The 21146-nt window shown below is 39.1% G+C and overlaps 2 protein-coding genes and 1 long non-coding RNA gene across 4 annotated transcripts; 1 reads left to right on the plus strand and 2 right to left on the minus strand.

The window, feature by feature from the left end:
- Positions 1-3261: 3261 nt before the first annotated feature.
- On the minus strand, positions 3262-11020 carry Flfl (serine/threonine-protein phosphatase 4 regulatory subunit 3 flfl). 2 transcript variants are annotated; one of them, XM_076428037.1, is made up of 6 exons: positions 9776-11020; positions 8058-9656; positions 7826-7977; positions 6922-7022; positions 6620-6819; positions 3262-5780 (listed from the first exon to the last, which is right to left on the minus strand). In XM_076428037.1, exons 1-6 carry the CDS (start codon positions 9971-9973, stop codon positions 5694-5696), a joined length of 2337 nt encoding a protein of 778 aa, XP_076284152.1. In that variant the 5' UTR covers positions 9974-11020; the 3' UTR covers positions 3262-5693. The 2 variants fall into 2 exon arrangements, with proteins under 2 accessions (XP_076284152.1, XP_076284151.1); XM_076428036.1 differs by having other exon boundaries at positions 6620-7022.
- Positions 11021-11320: 300 nt separating this feature from the next.
- On the plus strand, positions 11321-14721 carry LOC143210850 (uncharacterized). Its single transcript, XR_013009343.1, has 2 exons — positions 11321-12588; positions 12870-14721. It is a non-coding gene; the product is annotated as an uncharacterized LOC143210850 (long non-coding RNA).
- LOC143210830 (EH domain-containing protein 3-like) lies at positions 13965-20101 on the minus strand. Its single transcript, XM_076428046.1, has 8 exons — positions 19574-20101; positions 18835-18964; positions 18001-18518; positions 17595-17908; positions 17234-17342; positions 16769-17087; positions 16177-16347; positions 13965-15950 (listed from the first exon to the last, which is right to left on the minus strand). Exons 3-8 carry the CDS (start codon positions 18484-18486, stop codon positions 15745-15747), a joined length of 1605 nt encoding a protein of 534 aa, XP_076284161.1. The 5' UTR covers positions 18487-18518; positions 18835-18964; positions 19574-20101; the 3' UTR covers positions 13965-15744.
- Between the last annotated feature and the right edge of the window lie 1045 nt (positions 20102-21146).

The raw sequence follows: 21146 nt of genomic DNA on the forward strand, positions 1-21146 counted from the left end.
CTCTCTCTCTCTCTCTCTCTCTCTTTATCATTCATTCTCTTGCTCTCACTATCTCTCTCACTCTCACTCTCTCACTTTCTCTCTCATTTAATCGTGTAATCAACATTACATCGATGCGACGGCTGTAAAAGTTTTCTATATCGATTGCGACCTCGGCACTCGGCACTGATCTTACACAGAATGTTTTAGAGTTCTCTCTCGATCGGCAAGGAAACACCAAAACAAAGGAATTAGTCTCAACAATGAACGGGGCTCGGTTACATATCAAACACACCTGCTATAACGAATAATCCCGGAATAATATTATACTTCTATTTAGACAGTGAATACTTCGGCTCGAACAGACTATTAAATGTACAAATTGAATTCGTAGCCCCTTCACTCGTGAATCTCTTGATTATATTTACACGCGATAGAGGTGATGCATTGTACTGTAGAAAATAATCTTCGTCACTTTCTCTGCATGTACGCCATCTTCGAAATAATCTTTCATTCGACTGATAATTAATAGACAGCGGATTTTATGCATTTATGGCAAAAAAGAGTGGGTGTAATTTAACACATTACCGACCGGTGATTATTACATAATTTTGAAAAATCTATGGTAAATGGCTAGACACTTTTTAATGGAGCCTTCAATAGCAACAGCAATTTTCATTGTGAGCTAACAAGTCACCCTCAATAACGTCATCTAATAGTTTCATTTAAGATTGCAATGTAAAAGAAAGTTTCCTATGCTTTCTTTTGGTACAGCACAATTATTGAAAATCCTATTAATAGGCTTCCGGTGGGTAAAGTGTTAAAACAGTAAAAATATATTAGAAGAATTATACCAGGTTACCAACACAGAAGAGTTACAGAAAAATTTCTGATAATAATTTTAATAGGTTGTACGCATAACATTGACTTATTAAATTGCTGCTTTTTTCTCTATTTTCAATTTCACCCACACATCTTCGCCATAAATGTATAAAATCCACGATCTAGTGATCGTTGAATCTTCTACGAGATCGTCTATAAAAACTAGATTATTATTGATCGATTGCGAAGGTCTAGAATTAATTTGTACATCTAATTAAAGAGAGAATCGGATCCGTGAAACCCCGTGAACAAATTCAAAAGTGTCAGATTTAACGCCAATAAAAACTAAACTTTAATACAGTTCCATTTCATCTTCCATCCGTGGAGTGCACTTTGTTATCTCCAGTTTCTTCGCAGCAGACTCGTCGGAAGAATTTCTCGCAGATTAATTAATCTTTTAAACCTACAAAATTAATTTAAACTTCGCGCAATGTATGTTCCACGTGCTCGTGTAAATATATAAATTCATTCGGTAATTTCCCAGAAGAGCAATCTGGTGATTTCAATAACTGCAAAATAAATAGTCGAATGGAAACGTGACCTTGTTCCAGCTGAAATTCGTAGAATTCGCACAAAGTTTCGCAGTCCGTGGAGACAGGGTTCCGTCGCAGGGCGTTCACGGTATTTGCTCGCACGAGAAACGGAAACTAGGTTGAAACAAAGTTACAGCGATTCGTGTATCCTTCCACGAAGAAAAGTATAACGCTGTATCTCCCACCTCCCCCCTCTCCCTCGAATACTCGAGTAACGTGTTCCTGTTGGAAACATAGGGAAGCTTCGGCTTGCACCAAAAATACCTCGTTAGTACGGATAGAACAGAGAACGAAATATACATACCAACGTAATTATCGGTTACGATTAATAGATTCGAGAAGCACCGGCGAAAGCACGGGCACGATCACGTTAAGGGATCTTCCTGCTTCAGGCGTTTAAAGAACAGAATTCTTTTAACCCTATTTCCCTCCTGATTCAAAGCATTTGCGCTCAAAGATCGAATAAAACGTCCAACACTTGAAACTTTATTCTTGTATGTAATGCAATCGTCATACCGAGATCGTTATCTCTCTTTAAATCCTTTTTGGACTGGTTAATGGGTTCCTTAATGACTAGAATTTTATGAAGGAACGAGTGCACTCTTTTTGTGAAAATAAAATTAAAATACGAATTTTTGACTGAGAGTAACTGAAAGAAATGTTACAAATAAAATTGCTGGCGAAAAGGAGGCGCGAAATTCGAAAAAAATTCCAATCGACGAGCCTAGTCGAAGCAGAAAGACCCCTTAAATAAAACAGCAATGAAAGCGTCGCGACAACGAACAAGTCTGAAACACTCCATATAAGTATTGTGTTAAATTTAGCTTAAATAGCGTACACGCGCTCTTTTACTCTAGTATCACTTAGATATCGATTCACCGCCTCTTCCTTCCTCCGATTTTCTCGCATTACTTACATATTCCCATTTTCATCTTTTTTTTTTAATCCACGCGAACGTTCCATTCTTCTCTAACTTTTATCGTTTCGTCCCATTGTTATCGAATATAAATTGTGAATACATGTAAAACACATAAAGAACAACATTACTCGATATCCTCTTAATTATATTAATAATTAGCTTTTGTTACAATCCACTCTCGCTCGCGTCCTTTCTCTCATTCTCTCTCACTCTCTCTCTCTCTTTCTCGCTTTCCCCCCATTCCCCATTTTTTTCTTTCTGTGATCAGTCCAAGTTGAACTCTTTCATTTCATATTTTGTTAGTTTAATTTTATGTACATATATATCGTATTCAGCTCCAGTGAATTTGCCTACTTTGATATTCACAGGTTCTGCTTCTGTGACATGACTGAACCAACTTCCGGAATCCGTGTTCCGGAAGTTAATATATATAGGGTGTCCCTGGTTCTGACGAATGAACGGCTCCGTTGCGATCTACGGGTACAAATAAAACAAACGTGCATGAATACAACTCTGTATATTTGAGACGTCGATATCTTTCGCTCGGGAAAAATATATAGATCTATATATATATATTTATATATAATTGAAGAAAAGAAGACTCCTCCATAGAAAAATAAATCATAAGATAAATTCCAGTTGAATTTTTCTCTCATATAAATGTATAAGCAAGTTCATATTTGATACATTCTTGAATCCATTAAAATACGATAGAAATTTATCTGTGATTTCGGAGATAATTTGAGAGAAGAGATTAAAATAAATAAGGCTTAAAAGTAAGGAGAATTATTCTAAAGAGATTTATCGCTAAAGAGAAATATTTCATTCAGAATGAAACGGTGAGAATATTATGAAAATGAAACGAGTCGAGAGAAAGTTCGTTTCAGTTTCGCTCTCGGAAAAGACCCGTGTCACGAAAGCGTAAATGAAATGCTCGATAAGCTCGTGTTTACACAACATTGTTTGTTTATTTTGATCCGTAGAGCATACTGGTATACAGTTCAGACGTGAAAACCGGCGGGGGCTCTGTGTATGCGTAGTTTTATGCGTGCATACGTATGCACGTATGCTATTTACGAAATGTCCAACATACAAACAGTTTCTAAAGCAGTCTTAAAAACTCTATTCGGTTATCGGGGGCGCGCGTCGTGAAAAATCTATACATTAGCTTATAATACTTATCTCGTTCTTTTTTTTTTGCTCTATCATCGGGTCAACTGAAATCAGTCTGGGCGCACATCGAAAGTAAACGGTCTATAGAACAACGGTGAGACCAATCTCGGATTAGACAAACAAAACGACAAAGAATAAAGAAGATAAGTGTGTGTGTGTGTATGTAGTTATCAGACTCTTAAAACATCAGCTTTCTCGGTTGTAACGGTAGTCGAGTTCGTTCGAACGGAAAATCGAGTAGACATTATCTGGAGCTGAGTTAGATTCGGTGAACGTTCGGCTTCGTCGTGATATGACAATAATCGGCGCGTTTCGAAAAGATAAAATCAATTCTTCCGTGTGAAGCATCCATCTAAGAATTTTTCGCTATATTCACCTCGTCATTTCATTAAATTAATATACCAAAATAATTAATGAATCAAATTTCGATTAAAAATCGTGTCAACGAAGTGGCGCAACGTTACAATAAAAATTCCACGAGAATCGGATTGCGTACAATTAATTAACGTGTTTCTCTCCGCTTGTTAGATTTTTCTTTTTACAAAACACGGGACACCACACGGCCTCTATTCTGCCCATACACGATTCACGAATCATTTATGCTAATAGAACAGATCGGTTTTTATTCGATGCAAGACACTTGATCTTTCGTTCTGGTTTTCGTTTTTTCTCGTTCTTCCTCTCTTTCTTTTTTTTGTTTTGCTTCGTTTCCACGTCAAGGATTAATAATTATCGGGCATGAAGTGCAAACTGGTGAATATACACAAATCAAATGTTTATTGTACAATTTCTACTACTTACATTGACAACCGAAAAGCTCGTTGAAAGAACCTTAAAAGGGAACTGAATGTATAGTAAAGGAATCGCATTATACTCTGCTTAACCCACGAATGGTTGTTTTACAATCGTTACAAATATACATATATATACAAACTAAATACTACTTCTTTCTGTGTGATCTTTTTTTTTGTTTCTTTTGTTATTTCTTTCGAATCGGATAAAGTTTTCATGATGTCTATGTATAATTTCCCCCCCTCCCCAGCCCTTCCCCGCCCCGTTCCCTCAGTCCATGCGTCGAGGAGACACAAGGTTGTTAATTAATTTTTCAATTTACCTATCACGTGAATAAGAAAATTGATGGATGGCGAAAACAAAAACACTCGGTTGTTTTTTGTGCGGGACATCATGTACCTTTACATGGTGAATTTTCGTTTGTTGGTATGCATTGCATTTTTATACATAGTTAACGGGTTTCCTTTCGTTCATTTATCGTTCTCGTTTCCATGATAGATGCGATAGATGCGTACAACGTACAGTCACGATACCACCTCGCGTTCGTTTTGCTTTGCTTCCTCGTTTGAATCGTTATATGGGATCTAAGCGCGCGCTTAGAACGCTCTGCGTCTCGTAAGAACCACTAGGCCTGGCTAGAGTTTCTTAGCCTGTTAATCGCGAAATGATTTTCTCTCTCTCTCTCATCCTCTCTTTCTCTCCCAGTACAACGGGGTGTTGTTTCATCCAGACAGCGTGGAATGGACTATATATTTGTTTTGCGAATCGTTTTCCTTTTTGTTTGTTTGTTTTCTTAAACCAGCGATCAACGCGTATTCGCGGGGGCGGTTATGCGATATTTCATCGTGCGGCCGCAAACGCGACCTTGTGTTCACTATGTGAACGTCGGTTACGACGTTCTTCTCCGGCACAAGAAAGTTCTCTCTTCCTTTCCGTGTATGTATTCGCGTTGGCTCCATTCTCCTTCCGTGTTTCCCTTTGCTCTCCTGTTTGTTTGTTTGTTTCTTTATTTCTCTCTCTCTCCTCCCCCCCTCTCTCGGCCACGTGTGTGTGTACGCCCCCATTTCTCGGACCTTTTCACCCACCTGCACGTTCGATTACCAATATTCTCTCTCTCTCTCTCTCGTTCGCTCTCTTTCACTCTCACTCTCTCTCTCTCTCTCGTGTAATATACACAAACCCGAGACACACAAAGAGGTATAGCAATTTACTCTGTTCCACCACTTTCATTTGTAAAACCACCTGAGCCTCCACGCGGGCGTCCACTCACTTCAAGAAGAACCGATCTTCGTTCTCTTCTTCTTCTTCTTCCTCTTTCTGTTTAGAAAAAAAGACGGGCTGATTGTACTGTCTCCGGATCTCGAGTCCTTTGTGCACGTAGTGGTAGCCAGAAATGGTAGCAGCGGTTCAATCTACTATGACAATCTCGGCCGCTTCGGCGTAGGCGTCACCTCCGTGTCCTCGTCCTCCTCGTCTGAGTCGGCCTCGTAATCCACCAAACCCTGAAAAATCATCCGTTTAATGTGCATCTTGAACTGAGCCCGAACTCGCTCGCTGCAATGCGAGTTCTCTCTTCGACAATGTTCGAATGTACAGTACTTGATCCGTAACTGTGAAAACTTTGGGTCTGCAGAGTCACATTTACAGAGGAGCTACTACGTTCTTTGTAGTGTTCCTCGGTCCAGGGATACAACTCTAACTTTTTCACAGTTACGAAGAGAGTACCGCAAAATGCTAAACTAGGTGAAACTCCAGAACAACTACCTACCCTCCGATTACGATGATTTTTGGATATCTTGTAGATCCGATATTTCGAACAACTTTTTCTTTTAGACAAAATTTACTGTAGTGGTAGAAAGGGAAAGTTGTTCGAAATGTTGAGATTTCTTTATATACCCAAAAATCATCGAAATCGGAGACCCATTCTGCAGGTTCACCCAAAACTATAATCAGCTAAATCGTCGCAGTTACTCCATCTGAACGGAGTAATGTTTTGCCAAAATGAACAGCAGGAGCCATCAGAAAGATCTAATAAAAAATTGTTATAGAAAATATATTAAATTAGCTCTACTTCAACGTGAGATTCCAAGTTCCAATCTTGTGTCGCTCGTGCATTAGTAGAATGGCGGAACTATTGCAGGCGCGACGAAGTATAGCAGTTGCATTACCCTAAAGTGATGGCAATTAGTCTTGTCTAGCTCCAAATCTTCTCAAAAGTATTCTCGTGTTCTCTTTGAGATCTGTGCCGAAGTAATTAACTCCTTTCGACGAGATTATGGTAGCAGAGGCCTCGGTGGCAAAGTACGATGTAGATTGTAGCGCAACGAACAAAAGAATATACCTTTTTAAATAATGCAGTACCAGTTTTCTCCACCGTGCCAGTAGTCGAGTTTGGATTAACTTCCGAAGGTATCGGTGACTCGTTCGTCGCTGCTGTACTGTTATTGATTTGCGATTGCTGCGAGGTAATGTTATTGTTAGCAGTGTTATTGTTCAACACAGACTGCTGCTGTTGCTGCTGCTGATGGTGGCTTTTCGAATCTGCAAGAGCAGGATTAAGTGCAGAATTTGAAGTTGACGACTGTTTCTTAGCAGAAGCCGGAGGCACAAGATCTGCTGCTGCTGCGGGTACGACCGCCTCACCCTCATCAAAGTCTTCCTCTTCGTTGAACCACATTTCCTCCTCTTCGTCTAACTGTCTCTGGTCCCTTCTGTATCGACTATTTCTCAATATGGATGGAACACTGAACAACCATGAATATTAACAAATTAATTTCAAGCGCATCGATGCAAAATTGATTGAACCCCCTGCCATATAATTAGACTATAGACCTCCATCCAAAATATAAAAATTTTCTGCATTAATTGCAAGATATAGGTGCTAAAATTTAGTAAGTTTTTAGTGATGCAGCAGTATTTGTAATTTCTTTAAATGTTTTTACTGTTTTACATCTGAACTACTCATTTTCGTCATAAATGCAAGTCCGCAGTCCGCAGAAATGAAATTCTGTTGTCAATATTTAACTATTAGTGAAAATATTAATACATATATAGTTTCTTTCTCTTATAGGAAATTATAAACGGCAGAGAAGTTCTAATTGTTGTAAATGTATAGAAAATCGTAGTGCAAGGGGTTAAGGGGGTATAGCACTATTGGACAACTAAAATCAATGGTTCTTTCCGAATTCGGTTAAGTAAACGTAAACGTGATATTTTCTACCGTCAATAGTGGGCACATTCATGAGCAATTTAGAACAGAGTATTGAAAATATTTGAGGTTATGTAGCGATAAAGACAACCCTATGGAATAGACCGAATCGAAAAACATTTTTCTTTTTAATCAGAAACCCTAGCTGAATGCATAATCGTACAGCTATCGGTTTTTTATTCTGTCATTTGGACGCCAAACCACAACTTCTTTTCGAATCGGTGTACTACGGAACATACAGCTGTAGTCGGTGCGAATGAACTTGTTACTTTAAAATATTTGCGAACAGTAAACTATTAAAAATAGTGCAACACCCCCTTCAGAGATCGCTGTATGTACCTGTCAAGAGCCGCTCTGTCTCTGTCCTTCAGTTTGTCTTGATGCTGTTCGTACCTCAATTTCAGAGCTTTGAACGTCTGTACATAATCGATTGCTTCTAGTTCTTTGGAGAAATTCTCGACAACATGCGAACATAAGGATTTGATGTCCTCCTGGAAAAGTCAAGCGAGCACATAAACAAACAGATTTTTGTACAAGACACTTCGGAGCAGCAAAATTCGCGTATACTTACCAATTTAATGAACTCAAACATTTCAAGAATAGCTGAATCTAATAGATTATATCTACCGTTGTTTCTTACAAATGCATCGAATACAGGTGCGAATAGGTTTCCCTTGATGATGTATCTATTATAAAACTCGTCCTTCAGAGCAACTATTTTCCTCATAAACCTCAAGGCGCACAATACTAGAAACGTGTGTGTCGATTTCATCAAGACCAGTATCCGTTTGAGCAGATCTTTGTTCAGAATGCAATTCTTGATGTGGTATGTATGATGCTCTACGCAGAATGATAGTAACTCTAAGATCAATCCTAAAAGCTGTACTGTTCTGTAATCTTCTCTTGCCGGTCGATCACCAATCGTGTTCGCCAACAGCGGCGCTATCAATGTTCCAATACTATTTTTATAGAAGTAGTTCAAGAAATCAGTCTTTTCTGATTTGTTAACGGAAGCCAACATATTTTCTGGATCGAGGAGCAGTCGCAACACACCAGCTAATTGCACTGCTCCACCCAGCTCCGGATCGCTGTCGCCGACCAGCTGAGCGACGATCACGTTTATTAACATTTGGTCCTGTTCTGTATTGTTTATTTGTTGCAATGTATAATCACGGACAACGCTCGGTGAATACTCGACGATGTATGTCAATATATCTATACTGGCTGTTTTCGTTTGGGCATCGTTCATTGCCAATGTGATTTCCAGTGCCGGTAAAATACCAAGGGCTGTTAAAGTTTTATAAAAGGCCTCCTTCCCTGGCGGCTGCAGATTCTGAGAAAAGTTACAAAACTCCTTTAAGAAAAGAACTAGATCCCGTCGTTTACTATCGGATGTTGCCTCGTCCGTTAACTGACGGAACAATTCGGTGAGAAACTTCTCGTCGTCCTGTATGAGGGTCACTATCTCGACCTTATTAAAAAATATAAAGCTGCTCAACGTGTTCAACATGTTGTCCTCGAATACGCTCGGCGTTGGTAAAACTACGTCCTGTATGTACTGAACCCGGTACGTCTGGTGTATCTTCGCCAACAATTCCGCATTTGTGATAGGAATCGCTTGCTTAAATCTGGCTAACTGTCGCAGGTATTCTCTATGCCTCTTTGGCTGAGGTAATGTCGGCTCATACTCCAGGCAACCAACAACATCGAAGATCGTGTCATCGCTGAACATTACTTCAAACAGAGTGTTCTTATTGAGTAAGAAAATATTCTTGAATATGTCATAGAGATGATGCAATCCTTCGATGTTCTCCAAATCCTCGCACGTATGAAATAGATTCAACAGTTTCTTGATATAGCCCTCAGATTCTAATGCTAACGCCAACTTGTCTTTCCTCATCTGAGAAGATAAACAATTTCCTATTAATTCGTTAATATCTTCCAACCGGCTTAATTCACACGGAGGCAGTTCTATGGGGGGTGCAGTATCCGGCATATCATCGAACCGCTCATCTTCCGATTCTTCTACAATATCCTGGGTGATTTCCACAGACGGATCCTTGCCCTGAACTTGGCAGATCTTCTCCCAAATCTCATCACAGCCAGCCTTTTCTTGAAAACTTAAGGCTAAATCAAAGTTATCTCCTTCTGACCATACTATTAATGTATCCTGAAACGAAAAACAAATTATTGTAATCAGTTCATCCATAATTTATATATTCTCATATTCTACAACGAAAAATTAGTATTTCTTCTATTTAAATTCATAATTTATAACAATGCCATTACCTGCTGTTTTTGATATGCAGTGTCAGGTTGTATTCTACTTTCCAACAAAACAGAACCATCACTCTCAGCTCTGACTAAAAGCGAAATTCCTTTCAATCTATCTACGTACGAAGAGGATACATGACCCGTGCCACGATCGTCCCATTGTCTGTCTGCATTAAGCGCGTACAGCTTTACTCTTCTGCGTGTATCCGTCATATTGTAAGCTAACTTATGCACGCTGTCCTAGAAAATCACCAACAACCTCGCATCCCTTTCCAATTTCACCGACTCTTTGGCTTTTGAAAATATTGTTAGATGTGCTACCTCAACTCAATGAATCGACGAATGTGCAACGGTCTGCGTATATCGATACGTCAATTGCTCTCTTGTAACCCATTAAGGCTTCTTGTTAGAATATCTATCTTACAGGACATGAGCAACCGTTTGGCAGCAGGGATCTCTTAAGACCAGTGCAGACAGCTACGCTCTCCGGACGATTTGAACAATTCAACGATACCGGTCTGAGCGAACAAAAACGCCATAAGGGTATCCTTGCTTGTTCGCAACCAGTCACTGACAGACTTTGCTAGCCTATGTCCATTCACTTCTATATATATGTGTATATATATACGTGCTTTTTTTTATTTTTATTAATTGTAAAATACCTCCGTATTTAAAACGATATCGACAGGGGTCTCCTCGTTATCAATTAGAGCGATACCGTACGAGCGACGATCAGCCGTCGCGTAGCTCGCATGCCTTGAACCTCGGTTGACGGAACGGGATTGTTTACCGTAATAGATGTTTATGCGCTCTTCGTTGCATAAGCCTTGATTCTTGCGCCAAGAAAAGCTCACGGGACGCGCGGGAAAACTTCACGTCGCGCGCGTTCTCGCGTTCACGTGTCGTGGTTACAAGACCCTAAGAGACCACGATAGTGCGTGGAATCGATCCTGCGTGGGAACTCGTTCTCCCAGTAGCTCCGAAGAGAATTTCGTTGCTGGGAAGACGGCACTCTGCGTGCTCTCTCGCCGCTGTATACGGTTCCCGCGACAAACAACAGCGCAATTAATCTCGATCCTCTCGTGATACGAACGCTCGCACACGCACGTCTATTTTGCTCGATCCTCCGCCGTACCGTGATCGCCGACCATGGCAGTTCCTTCGTTCTTATTAAGCAGAATCACTCTAAAATTGACATAGACACTGAACAGCCACAACACTACACTCCGCCATGTTAGATCACAACAACGCGCTACGGGGTTCGCCTCGTGTGCCTCAAGGATTTCAGCGCGCAATACGATTCACCGTGACTTTCATCCGCAGCGTTTTTTTTAATAATTTATGATTATTGATACGCAATCAACGCATTATCTGCAGAGGATTATTTCTTAATTTTTGAGAGTTTATAATTCATGGCTGAGGATAATTTAATAGACCTTTCGACAGCAATAGCAATATCTATCGTAAACCAACAAGTAGCCTCCTATATGTCGTAATCTAATCATTTCATTTGGGATTGTTAGGATATAGAAGATTTTCAAGCCCCTTTTTGGTCCAGTATTAATTATTGAAAATCCTGTTAATAAGCTTTCGATAGATAAAATGTTAAAAGAAACACGAACGAAACGAATAATAATTAATTTAAACGTGAAAATACAATTCTCTATAACACGCTGTATGAGATATATATCGTGCTGTATCAATAAATGATGCTGAAAATCCTAGAATAGAATTATATGTCTTCCAAAACTATTGAACAGTCGAAATTGTCGACTAACAACCTCCTAGGAAAATGATCGTTTATTACAGTACATGTCTTCGAATTGTGAAATGTCATGTGACCAAGAAACAAATAATTGAAATAATTTACTTACTAATTTGTAAATCACCTTTACAATTTTAGAAATTCAAATCGAGGGCAAATCGAGGCTAAACCTTGGTCTCGTGTAGAGGGCAGGTCGGTCGCACTAAAAGTAAATATCGAGCAAAATCGGGTGTAAACTGTAAACGTAAACCTTCCTGTAGAAGGGAAAATGGAATTTTATTAAAACTTCTGCATTATATAATATTATGTTATTTATTTTCGATAATTCAAATATTTACAAGAAGAAAGAAAAGAAAAGTGGTTTATTGTACTTTTAATATTTTATATAATGCAAGGAAAGAAAGATAAAAACATTTTATTCTACACTTAGCATAGACAGTGTAAACAGCGTGAAAATTATTTATAAAGTTAGCACTGAAAAGTGCTGTTTTTTACAGTTTGTCTTCTTCCTTCTCTTCTTTATGCTATATGTGTACGAGAATATACTGTGATAGTCTCTCTAAACGAGGCATTTTTAGAATGTGTCCTCCTATATATGTAGCAAAAATAGGGTACCTAAAAAAAATAAGGAAACATTAATATATATGTTAATACATATATATATAGCAATGACAAAATTACGTATACTTACCACACCAAACGTACAAAATTCTATAACAATGTACTCAATTTGCCATTCCGACTTATGAGACGAGCCTCTTTATCAGTCTCATGTCCTCAATCATGAGCAGACAGCATAGTGCAGACAGGATCGCCTTTTAACATATGCCATCCTGCAATGCTTTTTCTTGTCAGAGGACAGCATCACTCTTAAAATTAACCGTACAGCTTCCATGGATGTGTTATGTGTCCATGATGCTGCAAATCAGAAATCATATAAGAAGCGACAGCGAAATGATACCGACAGTGATCAAAATAATTTAAAGCTCTTGTGATTGTTCACGTGAAGTCTCAATATTAAAATTATGGACACGCACCAGTTATCAATATTTAAGGGAACCTTGTATGTATTTAATTTGTCATGTGAAAACATTTTCAAATTTGAGGTTATTTCGCGCCTAATATTTATTTAGCTTCTGCCTACTGCTTTATGATACAGTTTTCGCGAGATTCACGACTTCAAAATTTTGTGATCAATGGGGATAAAGAAAACTGAATAATCCATATACAAAATATATAATATTGTTACAAGTATTGGTAACAATACCACGTAACAAATTTATTACTTATCTGACGTCTTCTCCGCTTCTTTTCTTCTAATCCACCTTCTCACTTTTATTTTAGGTGTCATTTGGAGTTGTTTTAGATGTCAGAACAATTCAACAAACAAATTCAAAAATCGTGGAACCTACATATACAAAGTTCATCCATCGCTTGTGTCGATGACAACAAATTCTGATGTATACAAAATACCATTGACATGTGATCGATCATCAACATATACAAAAAATATATATATATACCCTACATACAGGGTGTCCCAAAAATGATGTACTTCCTTAGTAGGGGTGATTTCTGGCGTTATTTGAAGTAACTTTTTCCTTTGCAAAAATGTTCTCCGTGAATTTGAAAGGTCGACTTTGAAATTAATGAAAAGCATGGACCAATCAGAGCGCGGTTACAGCGGATGAATTCCGGCTCATCAGCCAATACCAACGCCACGTTCAGTTGAACTTTGAACTTGTCGTCGAGCTGGAATCCGTCCACTGTAGCCGGGAGAGGTCAAATGATCTGAGAAATCATCCCTTTCAAGGAAGTACAACATTTTTTGGACACCCTGTATGTATATCCAAGTATATTGGGTTGGAAAGAAAGTTCATAGCGTTTTCAAATTAGAACCGAAGATAAAATTAAAGTATTTATTCATATGTTTATTCAATAACACGAAAAGTTACCTCGAAAATGGCAAAAAGTAATAGAACAGAATGGAAAATGTGTTATTGAATAAATTTCCATGAATAAATATATTAATTTTAGCTTTCAATTTTTAATTTACAAACACTACGAACTTTCGTTTCAACCCAATATTTTTTTCTTTTGACATATTGTCATCATAGTCTTTCAAGCTTACATAAAATGTCTTCAAGTCTTTCACATAAAATAAAAAAATCTGTATTATTTGTATCAATATTGTTTTCGAGCTGTATATGCTTTTCATCGAATCAAATTCTTTTGTTTGCTAAATTCTTTCCGCTAAGATAGCTTCAGAAAAACCACATGTATATTATGCCGTCGTCGTAGATCGCATATTTCGCGTAGCTGTTACAAAGCGGAATACCTTTTATATAGTAACAAATTTTTTTATACATATAAACATATCGACATCGACATCGCGACACCACACCAACACGACGCCGATATAAAAAAGTTAGATTGGAATTAGGAATTTGTAGATTTCAAATACATGTGTTATACATATTATAGATAGAACAGTACGAGTAGATTATGTCGTCGTTATAAAAGTTACGATATCGTATTAAATATTTTGCTTTTTCACGTAAACTGACCCAGTAACAGTTCGCGTGGACTAATCACGATACCAGTCCTGTCCAAGATTTTGCGAACGTTTCGAGTATAAATAGTAGTAGTTCCTCCCTTTCAGATCATTTCCGCGTATCATACATATATATTTATAGGTGTTTATGTTTTACAATTTTATTACAATTAGTACGTAACCTTTTATACAGATGTAATACATGTAAATACAATATATGATGAATTAGAAAGTGAAAACCGCGTGTCAAAAAGAATTGTTCGTGGACAGGATTGACTTACAAATGTCCCATACATACACTGATCGAGGGAAGGAGGGAGACTTCTTTCATTCTCCATATGTAGAATCATGTCTCAAGTGGAAAATTCTATCTTTCGATACAATAATTCCCCTCGAGCAGTACGATTTATTTAAATTCATTATACATGCACATCGAAAATTAATATTGTCTGTGTATGAACTGTAATCTAAAAATATTTGTTTTTTCTCTACATATATCACATAAAAACGCATCACTTGGAGGCAGTGTTGATAGAATGCGTTGAAATGCGATGCGATGCGATGCGATTTCACTACTTTTTGCAAATATAAACGTGGCTGTGTTAATAAATTAAATGTATTAAACGTAACTGTCTTCTGAGATTCATAGTGTTCTTATTTCTTTTCTTTTCTATTGTAAAAAATGCGATCTGCTGTTAGTAATGCGATACTTTTTGCGGAAAACGCGAAACTATGGATGAGCGCGCGCGCTTGCTTGCGTGCTAAATGCTTGAAAATTAACGTGCAGATGAAACTTAGTATGTAACAATGACAGAAAATGTTTGTCGAGTCATCTTTGTTCCCTATTCATTGTTTCATTTCGTGCGTGACAGCATTTTTGTAAAATTTTTATTTTTACGTATCAAGTGATTCGGTTCAAAGTCGAGTGTAGAACAGTAGAGATATTTCTGTAAAACGACGGTATCAATTATAAGATGATCAAGTTGACAATAACGAATCTCTTGACGAATGCAATGGTCTCAGTAAAAATTATATTCGAGGAAATCGAGAAGATCGTACATACGTATGCCATGCGAAATATCATTTTGGATAATATTTGCGATTTATAATACATACATACATGAATACATGAACCTTTACGGTTTTCCGGCCATTTTCGCGTATAAGCAATTATTACTAGACATTTCGTTGAACCAAAGAGACACGAAATTTATGCTCGAACTTCAATGTATAGTACAGCATAGTATTATTGTGTTTGTGTACGTGCAAGAAAATTTGAGTACCAAGCAATCATAATTTATTACATTTAATATATTATACGAATTTTCTAATGTCGTTCAAGAAACTTATTTGCACATCTCCGACTCATACGAATAGAATTGATAAGCTACGAGAAGCGCTGTGTGGTACGAAATGGTTAAAGAACAGATAAACGGATAGTTAGAAGCATTTTCTAGAGAAGACAAACAATTGGAAAGAGCAAATACTGTTCGTGTGGCTAAGTTGGTCGTTATTTCCAAATTACTATGACGTGATGTAAATTATTATAATTTAATTACATACATAAGAAGTAAGAAGCAAGGTGACTGTAGAAATAGAAACGTATCGGTGAATTGACATCGACAACGGACGTATTCTACAAAAAATAGAATAGGTAATTGAAGATTATAAATTTCTTTTCGCTGGTGGTACCAAGTGGTCTGGTAATGTCATAGGGAGGTCATAGCCATCGAGCTTAACGTTGATTAAATGCATCGCCAAAGCAAATTCGTCGGAATCCAGGAATCCATCGTTGTCGACGTCGGACAACTTCCAAATTTTCCCAAGCACGCTGTTCGGCAATTTGGACTTTAACATTTCCGTTTTAGCGACTGGAAATGAGCAGAATAATCAGCGAAACGAGTTAAATATACGTCACCGATGCAATCGTATACACTCGATACTCGATAGAGCGTACACTATCTCGGCGTAAGCAAATACACAGTATATACTTTAATCGTAATTGTGCAAGATGCTCAAGTGATTCAACATGTACACATGGAACATCAAACAAATTTATCGTTTCGTTTAGAAGGAGCGCGTATGATAAGAAATTACCTGAGCCCACAATTTTTCCGTCGCACGGTTCAAGTGATTGGAAAATGGCATCGTACTTTTGTCTCTCTTTGTTAACGACCCATTCTGGTTCGCCCGCCCCAGCATCGACTCCTTCTCCTCGTTTGTAACCGAAAGGACTTACTTGATCTTCCACACCCTCGAACGCGCCACCTATTGTAGTCGAGATTGTAAATGGTTAAATCACGATATGATAAATATTACGACAAGATATTTGAAAATTCACAAAGTTTGTAAGAACAAAGAAAGATGAAAACGGAAGATCGCACGCGTAATTACGTAACTTCGTAACTATGACCGGTATAGATTACGTATGTAATAAAAAGCCGTGTGCGTTACGAGCTTCATACCGCGGGCAATTCAACTTTATCACAACACTCGAGATATTATGTTTCCGCGAAATGTTCATTGACGATTACGTAATTAGTTGTGAGCAGAGCAGGAGAATGGGTTGGGCATCGGTGCGAATATTTTTTTTCGTTCGTTCCATAAAAATTTCTCGATACGTCTCGATATCTCTCGATCGAAGGACACACGTAGGAAAGTATGATATAATATAGAGAAAAAAAAATACCTTTGACTAAAGAGTCTGACGCTGTACCGAGTTCGTTTTGCGGTATCATGTCCATGAGTTTTGCAATATCCTCGGAAAGCATTTTATCGACTACTTCCAATAATTTAGGCTTTAAACTATTGAATTTAGTAAAATCATGACGCGCTAAGCATTCCTGCATTTTTTTCAAGTCTGGAAAATCGCCGGGCGAAATGTTTTGCTCCCTTTGTATTTGGTCATAGATTTGACCCAGATTTTTGATACGTTCTTTTTTCTTTGTATCTTTGCCAAACATGCTAGGCATATCCTTTTTAAGAGCGCTGATTATGTAAGCGTGTACCTAAGGTTCGACGAACATGCGTTTGAACATTATTCAGTTCGTATCGTACAGACGATATCATTGAGTAATAGAGTGTGCATTGTCTATGTCGATCGATTAGCGACCGAACAACGTTCGATAAGCAGATTTTCGAGTTTTTTTCTCACCTTGGCTAATCGAGCGCGTTTAATTAAATCGTTTAGCTTTCGAAGCACCGCGTTTTTGGGTAACGACTGCATATCCCTGAAGAGATCTTGTTCCTCGTCTTCGAATAATCTGAAAGAAGAAGTTTTGGGTAACAACGATGTGCTGTCGTATTATGCATAAACGCATAAGTGGTTCATTGGCAAAGGTTCGTTTGAATCGATCCAACTATAATATATTCATAGACAGAAACCAACAAGAACGCGGTTACCTTCCCTTTCGGGAAAGATCGCCGTGGGAACGCGTTTCCGCGAATAAAAAAGAACAACTGCGTATTTGATAAACACAATTGCATTGTAATACGAGGCAAATAAAAGTACTCGCCTCTTATTTACATCGTATCTTAAGGACTGGTCCCAAAACGACCCGATATACACTCTGGCTACTTCAGGAGTTTGTAGTACTTTACCAAGAGACCACATCAGCGCTCCGTATACTCTCATTAGCTGTTGATGATCAATCATGTCTGCTTTATTCAAGACAATTCTGATTTTATCGTCGTGGCCGCGCAATGCTTCGATGGATCTCCTAAATTCATCAGAAATATCTAGTTTGTGCGCGTCGAACAGCAGAATAATTCTATCCACTCGTTCCGCGAACCATTCCAAAACTCCGGTAAAATCGTAGCCTCTGTCGACCTAATGCCAGAGGGAAAAAGTTTGGTAAATTCAAAGTCTACGCACAATGGCCAAGCAAATATATGTTGTATATTCTGAAAGCATGTATGTACCCTTTGTTTCTCTCCGGACAAAATACCAGGTGTGTCGACTATAGATATACCTTTCAAGACTGGGGATGCCACCGTGGAACATTGAAATCTGTTTAGGAATGAGTTACCAAACTTGGAAAGTGGACGGAACTGTTTTTTGGGATCGACGACCAAAGCGTTTCCAGGAATCACGCCTTCTTTTTCGTCGTACATAACTGCAATGAAGCGATCTGTCGTTGGTTCGGGACCGATCCTTATTCCAGGGAAGTCTCGTTCGAGCAAATACTTGATGAAGGTCGTCTTTCCCGTAGAGTATTGTCCCACCAAGAGAATCATTGGTTTCGCATCGAAATCTGGGTCGTCGAGTTGGGGAGAATGAAAATCGTGGAACTGATAGTGCAGTTCCAGAGGCAGCATTTTCGTTTTGTATATCTTCTTGATACCATCGGTGACACTTTCGAAAACATTCTGCTTGTCACTGTCTTCCCTATTTAACCAACTGAACATCTTGCGGCGGACCGGGATCGCAATGAACGATCCTGCAAAGAAATCGTAGACAAAAATATTATCGAGACTGTATTCTGGTTAGAATGTGCCATCAGAAACGGCTACGGTGACGTTGTCGAAGCGAGTCGACCTTCGTCAACGCCTAACTGCCTAGCCACAGGATACGCGTTTCCTCGTATAAATAATAGATAAATTTCAAAGAAACTCGGTACGTGTTAGGCTTCATAGACGGGTCTATTTAAAACACACAGTCACGCACACGCACGTACGCACACACACAGAAAACAAATGGAAATGAATATATGTATAAAAGCGTATTTAAGAGTATAATGCAAACGAGAAACTAACCTCTTTTACTGATTGAAGAGTGTTGAAGAGCGAACGATGAACACGATTGAAGCTATCATTCGGTGGAACTGACAGCGTGTGCAATTGTTGCTGGGATGTCGTCGGTCGATAACGTTGCTCGACTATCAAACTGAGTAGAAAACTGTCTATATAATAGAATCGTTATAAATCGAATTTCTTTTATCGAGCAATCTCGAATTGTTCCGGAAGTCCGACTCAGACCGACTATACCGTTTATTGGTTGGTTTTTCGATTTGTCGTGCTGCTCGGTCGCGTCGATCGCGAGATCGAATGATCGCGATCCGACCGCTGAACTCGCACGTCGTAGATAAGCCTGCACCGATACGACTGGATACGACTGCGCATCTCGATTTTCCTCCTCCTCTTCCTCCTTCTTTCTATTCCACGTTCTCGACTCTCGTTTTCCCATTCCCCGGTCCCCGTTCCCCTAATCCCAATCCCCATTAACCGTTCACCGTTCACCGTTCCCGATTTCGAACGATCACTCTGCTGCCCTCTCGTTGCCGCTCGTCTTATCGTACGCGACAACACCGATATCTCATAGCAAATTACCAGTATGTAAAGTTATTCACAATAAATGTTTATTGTGTGCTGCATTCTCATACTTTCGACCTAAGTCCAACGCGTTTTATTCGGAAAAAGTATAATAATCCAAACTGTTTGCTGGCTAATCGTACGGGCGGACTTGAATCTCGATGAATCATATATAAATACATACCTATGCGTGTATAGTGATTGTTTGTCCTCTTCGAGGCTGATCGATCATCGAAGAGGCGCTATTTTATTATTTAAACGTACACAATCTTTCCTCGCGTTTGCTTCCGCTCCATCGATTTATTTGGTTATTGTTGGATAACGACGGAGCAGTACAATCTCGCAGAGAGATAACGAAATAGTTTGAAGAAGGAAGAGCACTCGATGGAACCGCAGAGGTAGAATGACTAATCGTCGTGAAATGGATACATTTATGCGAATCGACGCGCTTAAAATTGTATATCCGGCCGTCTATTAACGGTGACGATGACGATGACGACGACGACGACAATGACGACGACGAAGACAAGAACGAGAATGAGGGCAAGGTCGATAATAAGAAATTGACGTATTTCGCGTTGTTCGATGGTACCGCGATAGATGTCGATCGAGACGATACGCACTGTATATGTAGTCGACGATTAATTAATCAATGTTGATCCATCTTCCGTCCGAGTATTTGAATTCAACGGAAAGACTGCTCTGTAATAATCGTTCTCGCATTGCGTAACGAGACATGCAAAACATCCAGTGTCATTTGTTGCGTAAGCAACGCGGACACATCCTGGTTAAACGATTTTGTGCCAATTTAGTAATCTTAACCAGCTTCGCTCGAATTAGAATTGATTCGCACGATACGTGCGGTCTGCTAACGCATTGCGCTTCTGATCGCGTTATGCTGCGCTGCGCGCAGTCTTTCGCGCGCTTGAATCGAGTAAAAATATGGTCCATCGGGTGGTTGGACCAACGCGTCGAGAAAGGTTCGAAGTGTAAGCGCAGTGTCTGGTAACGTTCTTATGGGAACGGTGAGTGCGCCAATTTAGTTTTGCAACATGAATTTTCAGGAGATTCCGTAACAGAGATAATGCTTATTATATTATACATACATATATATTATACACAATAGAAGCGATCATTCTAGCGAACACTCATCGTCCCAGTTATTGGGGAGCACGTCTTTCCATAGATCGTTCGCGGTTTCGAGTAGACACGGTTTGCCGCAATTTGGTATCTCCATGGGATACGTTGTGAACTTTTCCGTGTCGTTCAGGTAGGTTAACTGCAAAATTAGAATACAGCATATTATCGTATAGAACAGAGTAGCGGAAGAAGGCATTACGTTGAAACGACTACATAGTCTGTATAAGATCGTTTGAGTGCCTATGAACTATGAAGATCTCAACACGGCATTGGAGATCGAAAAACGACTATATTTACGCGTAATCTTATCGATAGAATTAGAATTCACATGGTCACGTACCTTTATTTCGGCGTGTTTGTCGTCCGCAGCGTCGGGGCTAAAGTACAGTTGAAAGATGAGAGTCGCGCCGTAGCCGGGTTTAAAGTACTCGCTCGTAAATCCCATGGTTCGCAGTAAATTAACGAGAGTTATGTCGTGCACGGAGTAAAGATAGACACGCCTGGTGTCTTCGCCAGTTTCGGCGTCTCGCATACCCTTCAGAATTTCCTTGAGCAACGGTCCTGCAATGTTTGGAGCACGGTGTAGAAAAACCAAGGCAATGGAGGGAACTCGGGGA

This window comes from Lasioglossum baleicum, chromosome 7 (assembly GCF_051020765.1).
Source record: "Lasioglossum baleicum chromosome 7, iyLasBale1, whole genome shotgun sequence".
NCBI classification, from domain to species: Eukaryota; Metazoa; Arthropoda; class Insecta; order Hymenoptera; family Halictidae; genus Lasioglossum; species Lasioglossum baleicum.

What these genes read in the sequence shown, in the direction of transcription:
- Flfl (XM_076428036.1), bottom strand. Translation starts at nt 9,973, where the DNA reads ATGACGGATACACGCAGAAGAGTAAAGCTGTACGCGCTTAATGCAGAC. An exon ending in CTGCATATCAAAAACAGCAG is followed by an intron (nt 9,657 to 9,775) that starts GTAATGGCATTG and finishes TTTTCGTTTCAG; the next exon opens with GATACATTAATAGTATGGTC. An exon ending in TGTTTGAGTTCATTAAATTG is followed by an intron (nt 7,978 to 8,057) that starts GTAAGTATACGC and finishes TGACTTTTCCAG; the next exon opens with GAGGACATCAAATCCTTATG.
- LOC143210830 (XM_076428046.1), bottom strand. Translation starts at nt 18,486, where the DNA reads ATGTTCAGTTGGTTAAATAGGGAAGACAGTGACAAGCAGAATGTTTTC. An exon ending in AACGCGCTCGATTAGCCAAG is followed by an intron (nt 17,088 to 17,233) that starts GTGAGAAAAAAA and finishes GTCGAACCTTAG; the next exon opens with GTACACGCTTACATAATCAG. An exon ending in CGGAAAAATTGTGGGCTCAG is followed by an intron (nt 15,951 to 16,176) that starts GTAATTTCTTAT and finishes GCTCATTTCCAG; the next exon opens with TCGCTAAAACGGAAATGTTA.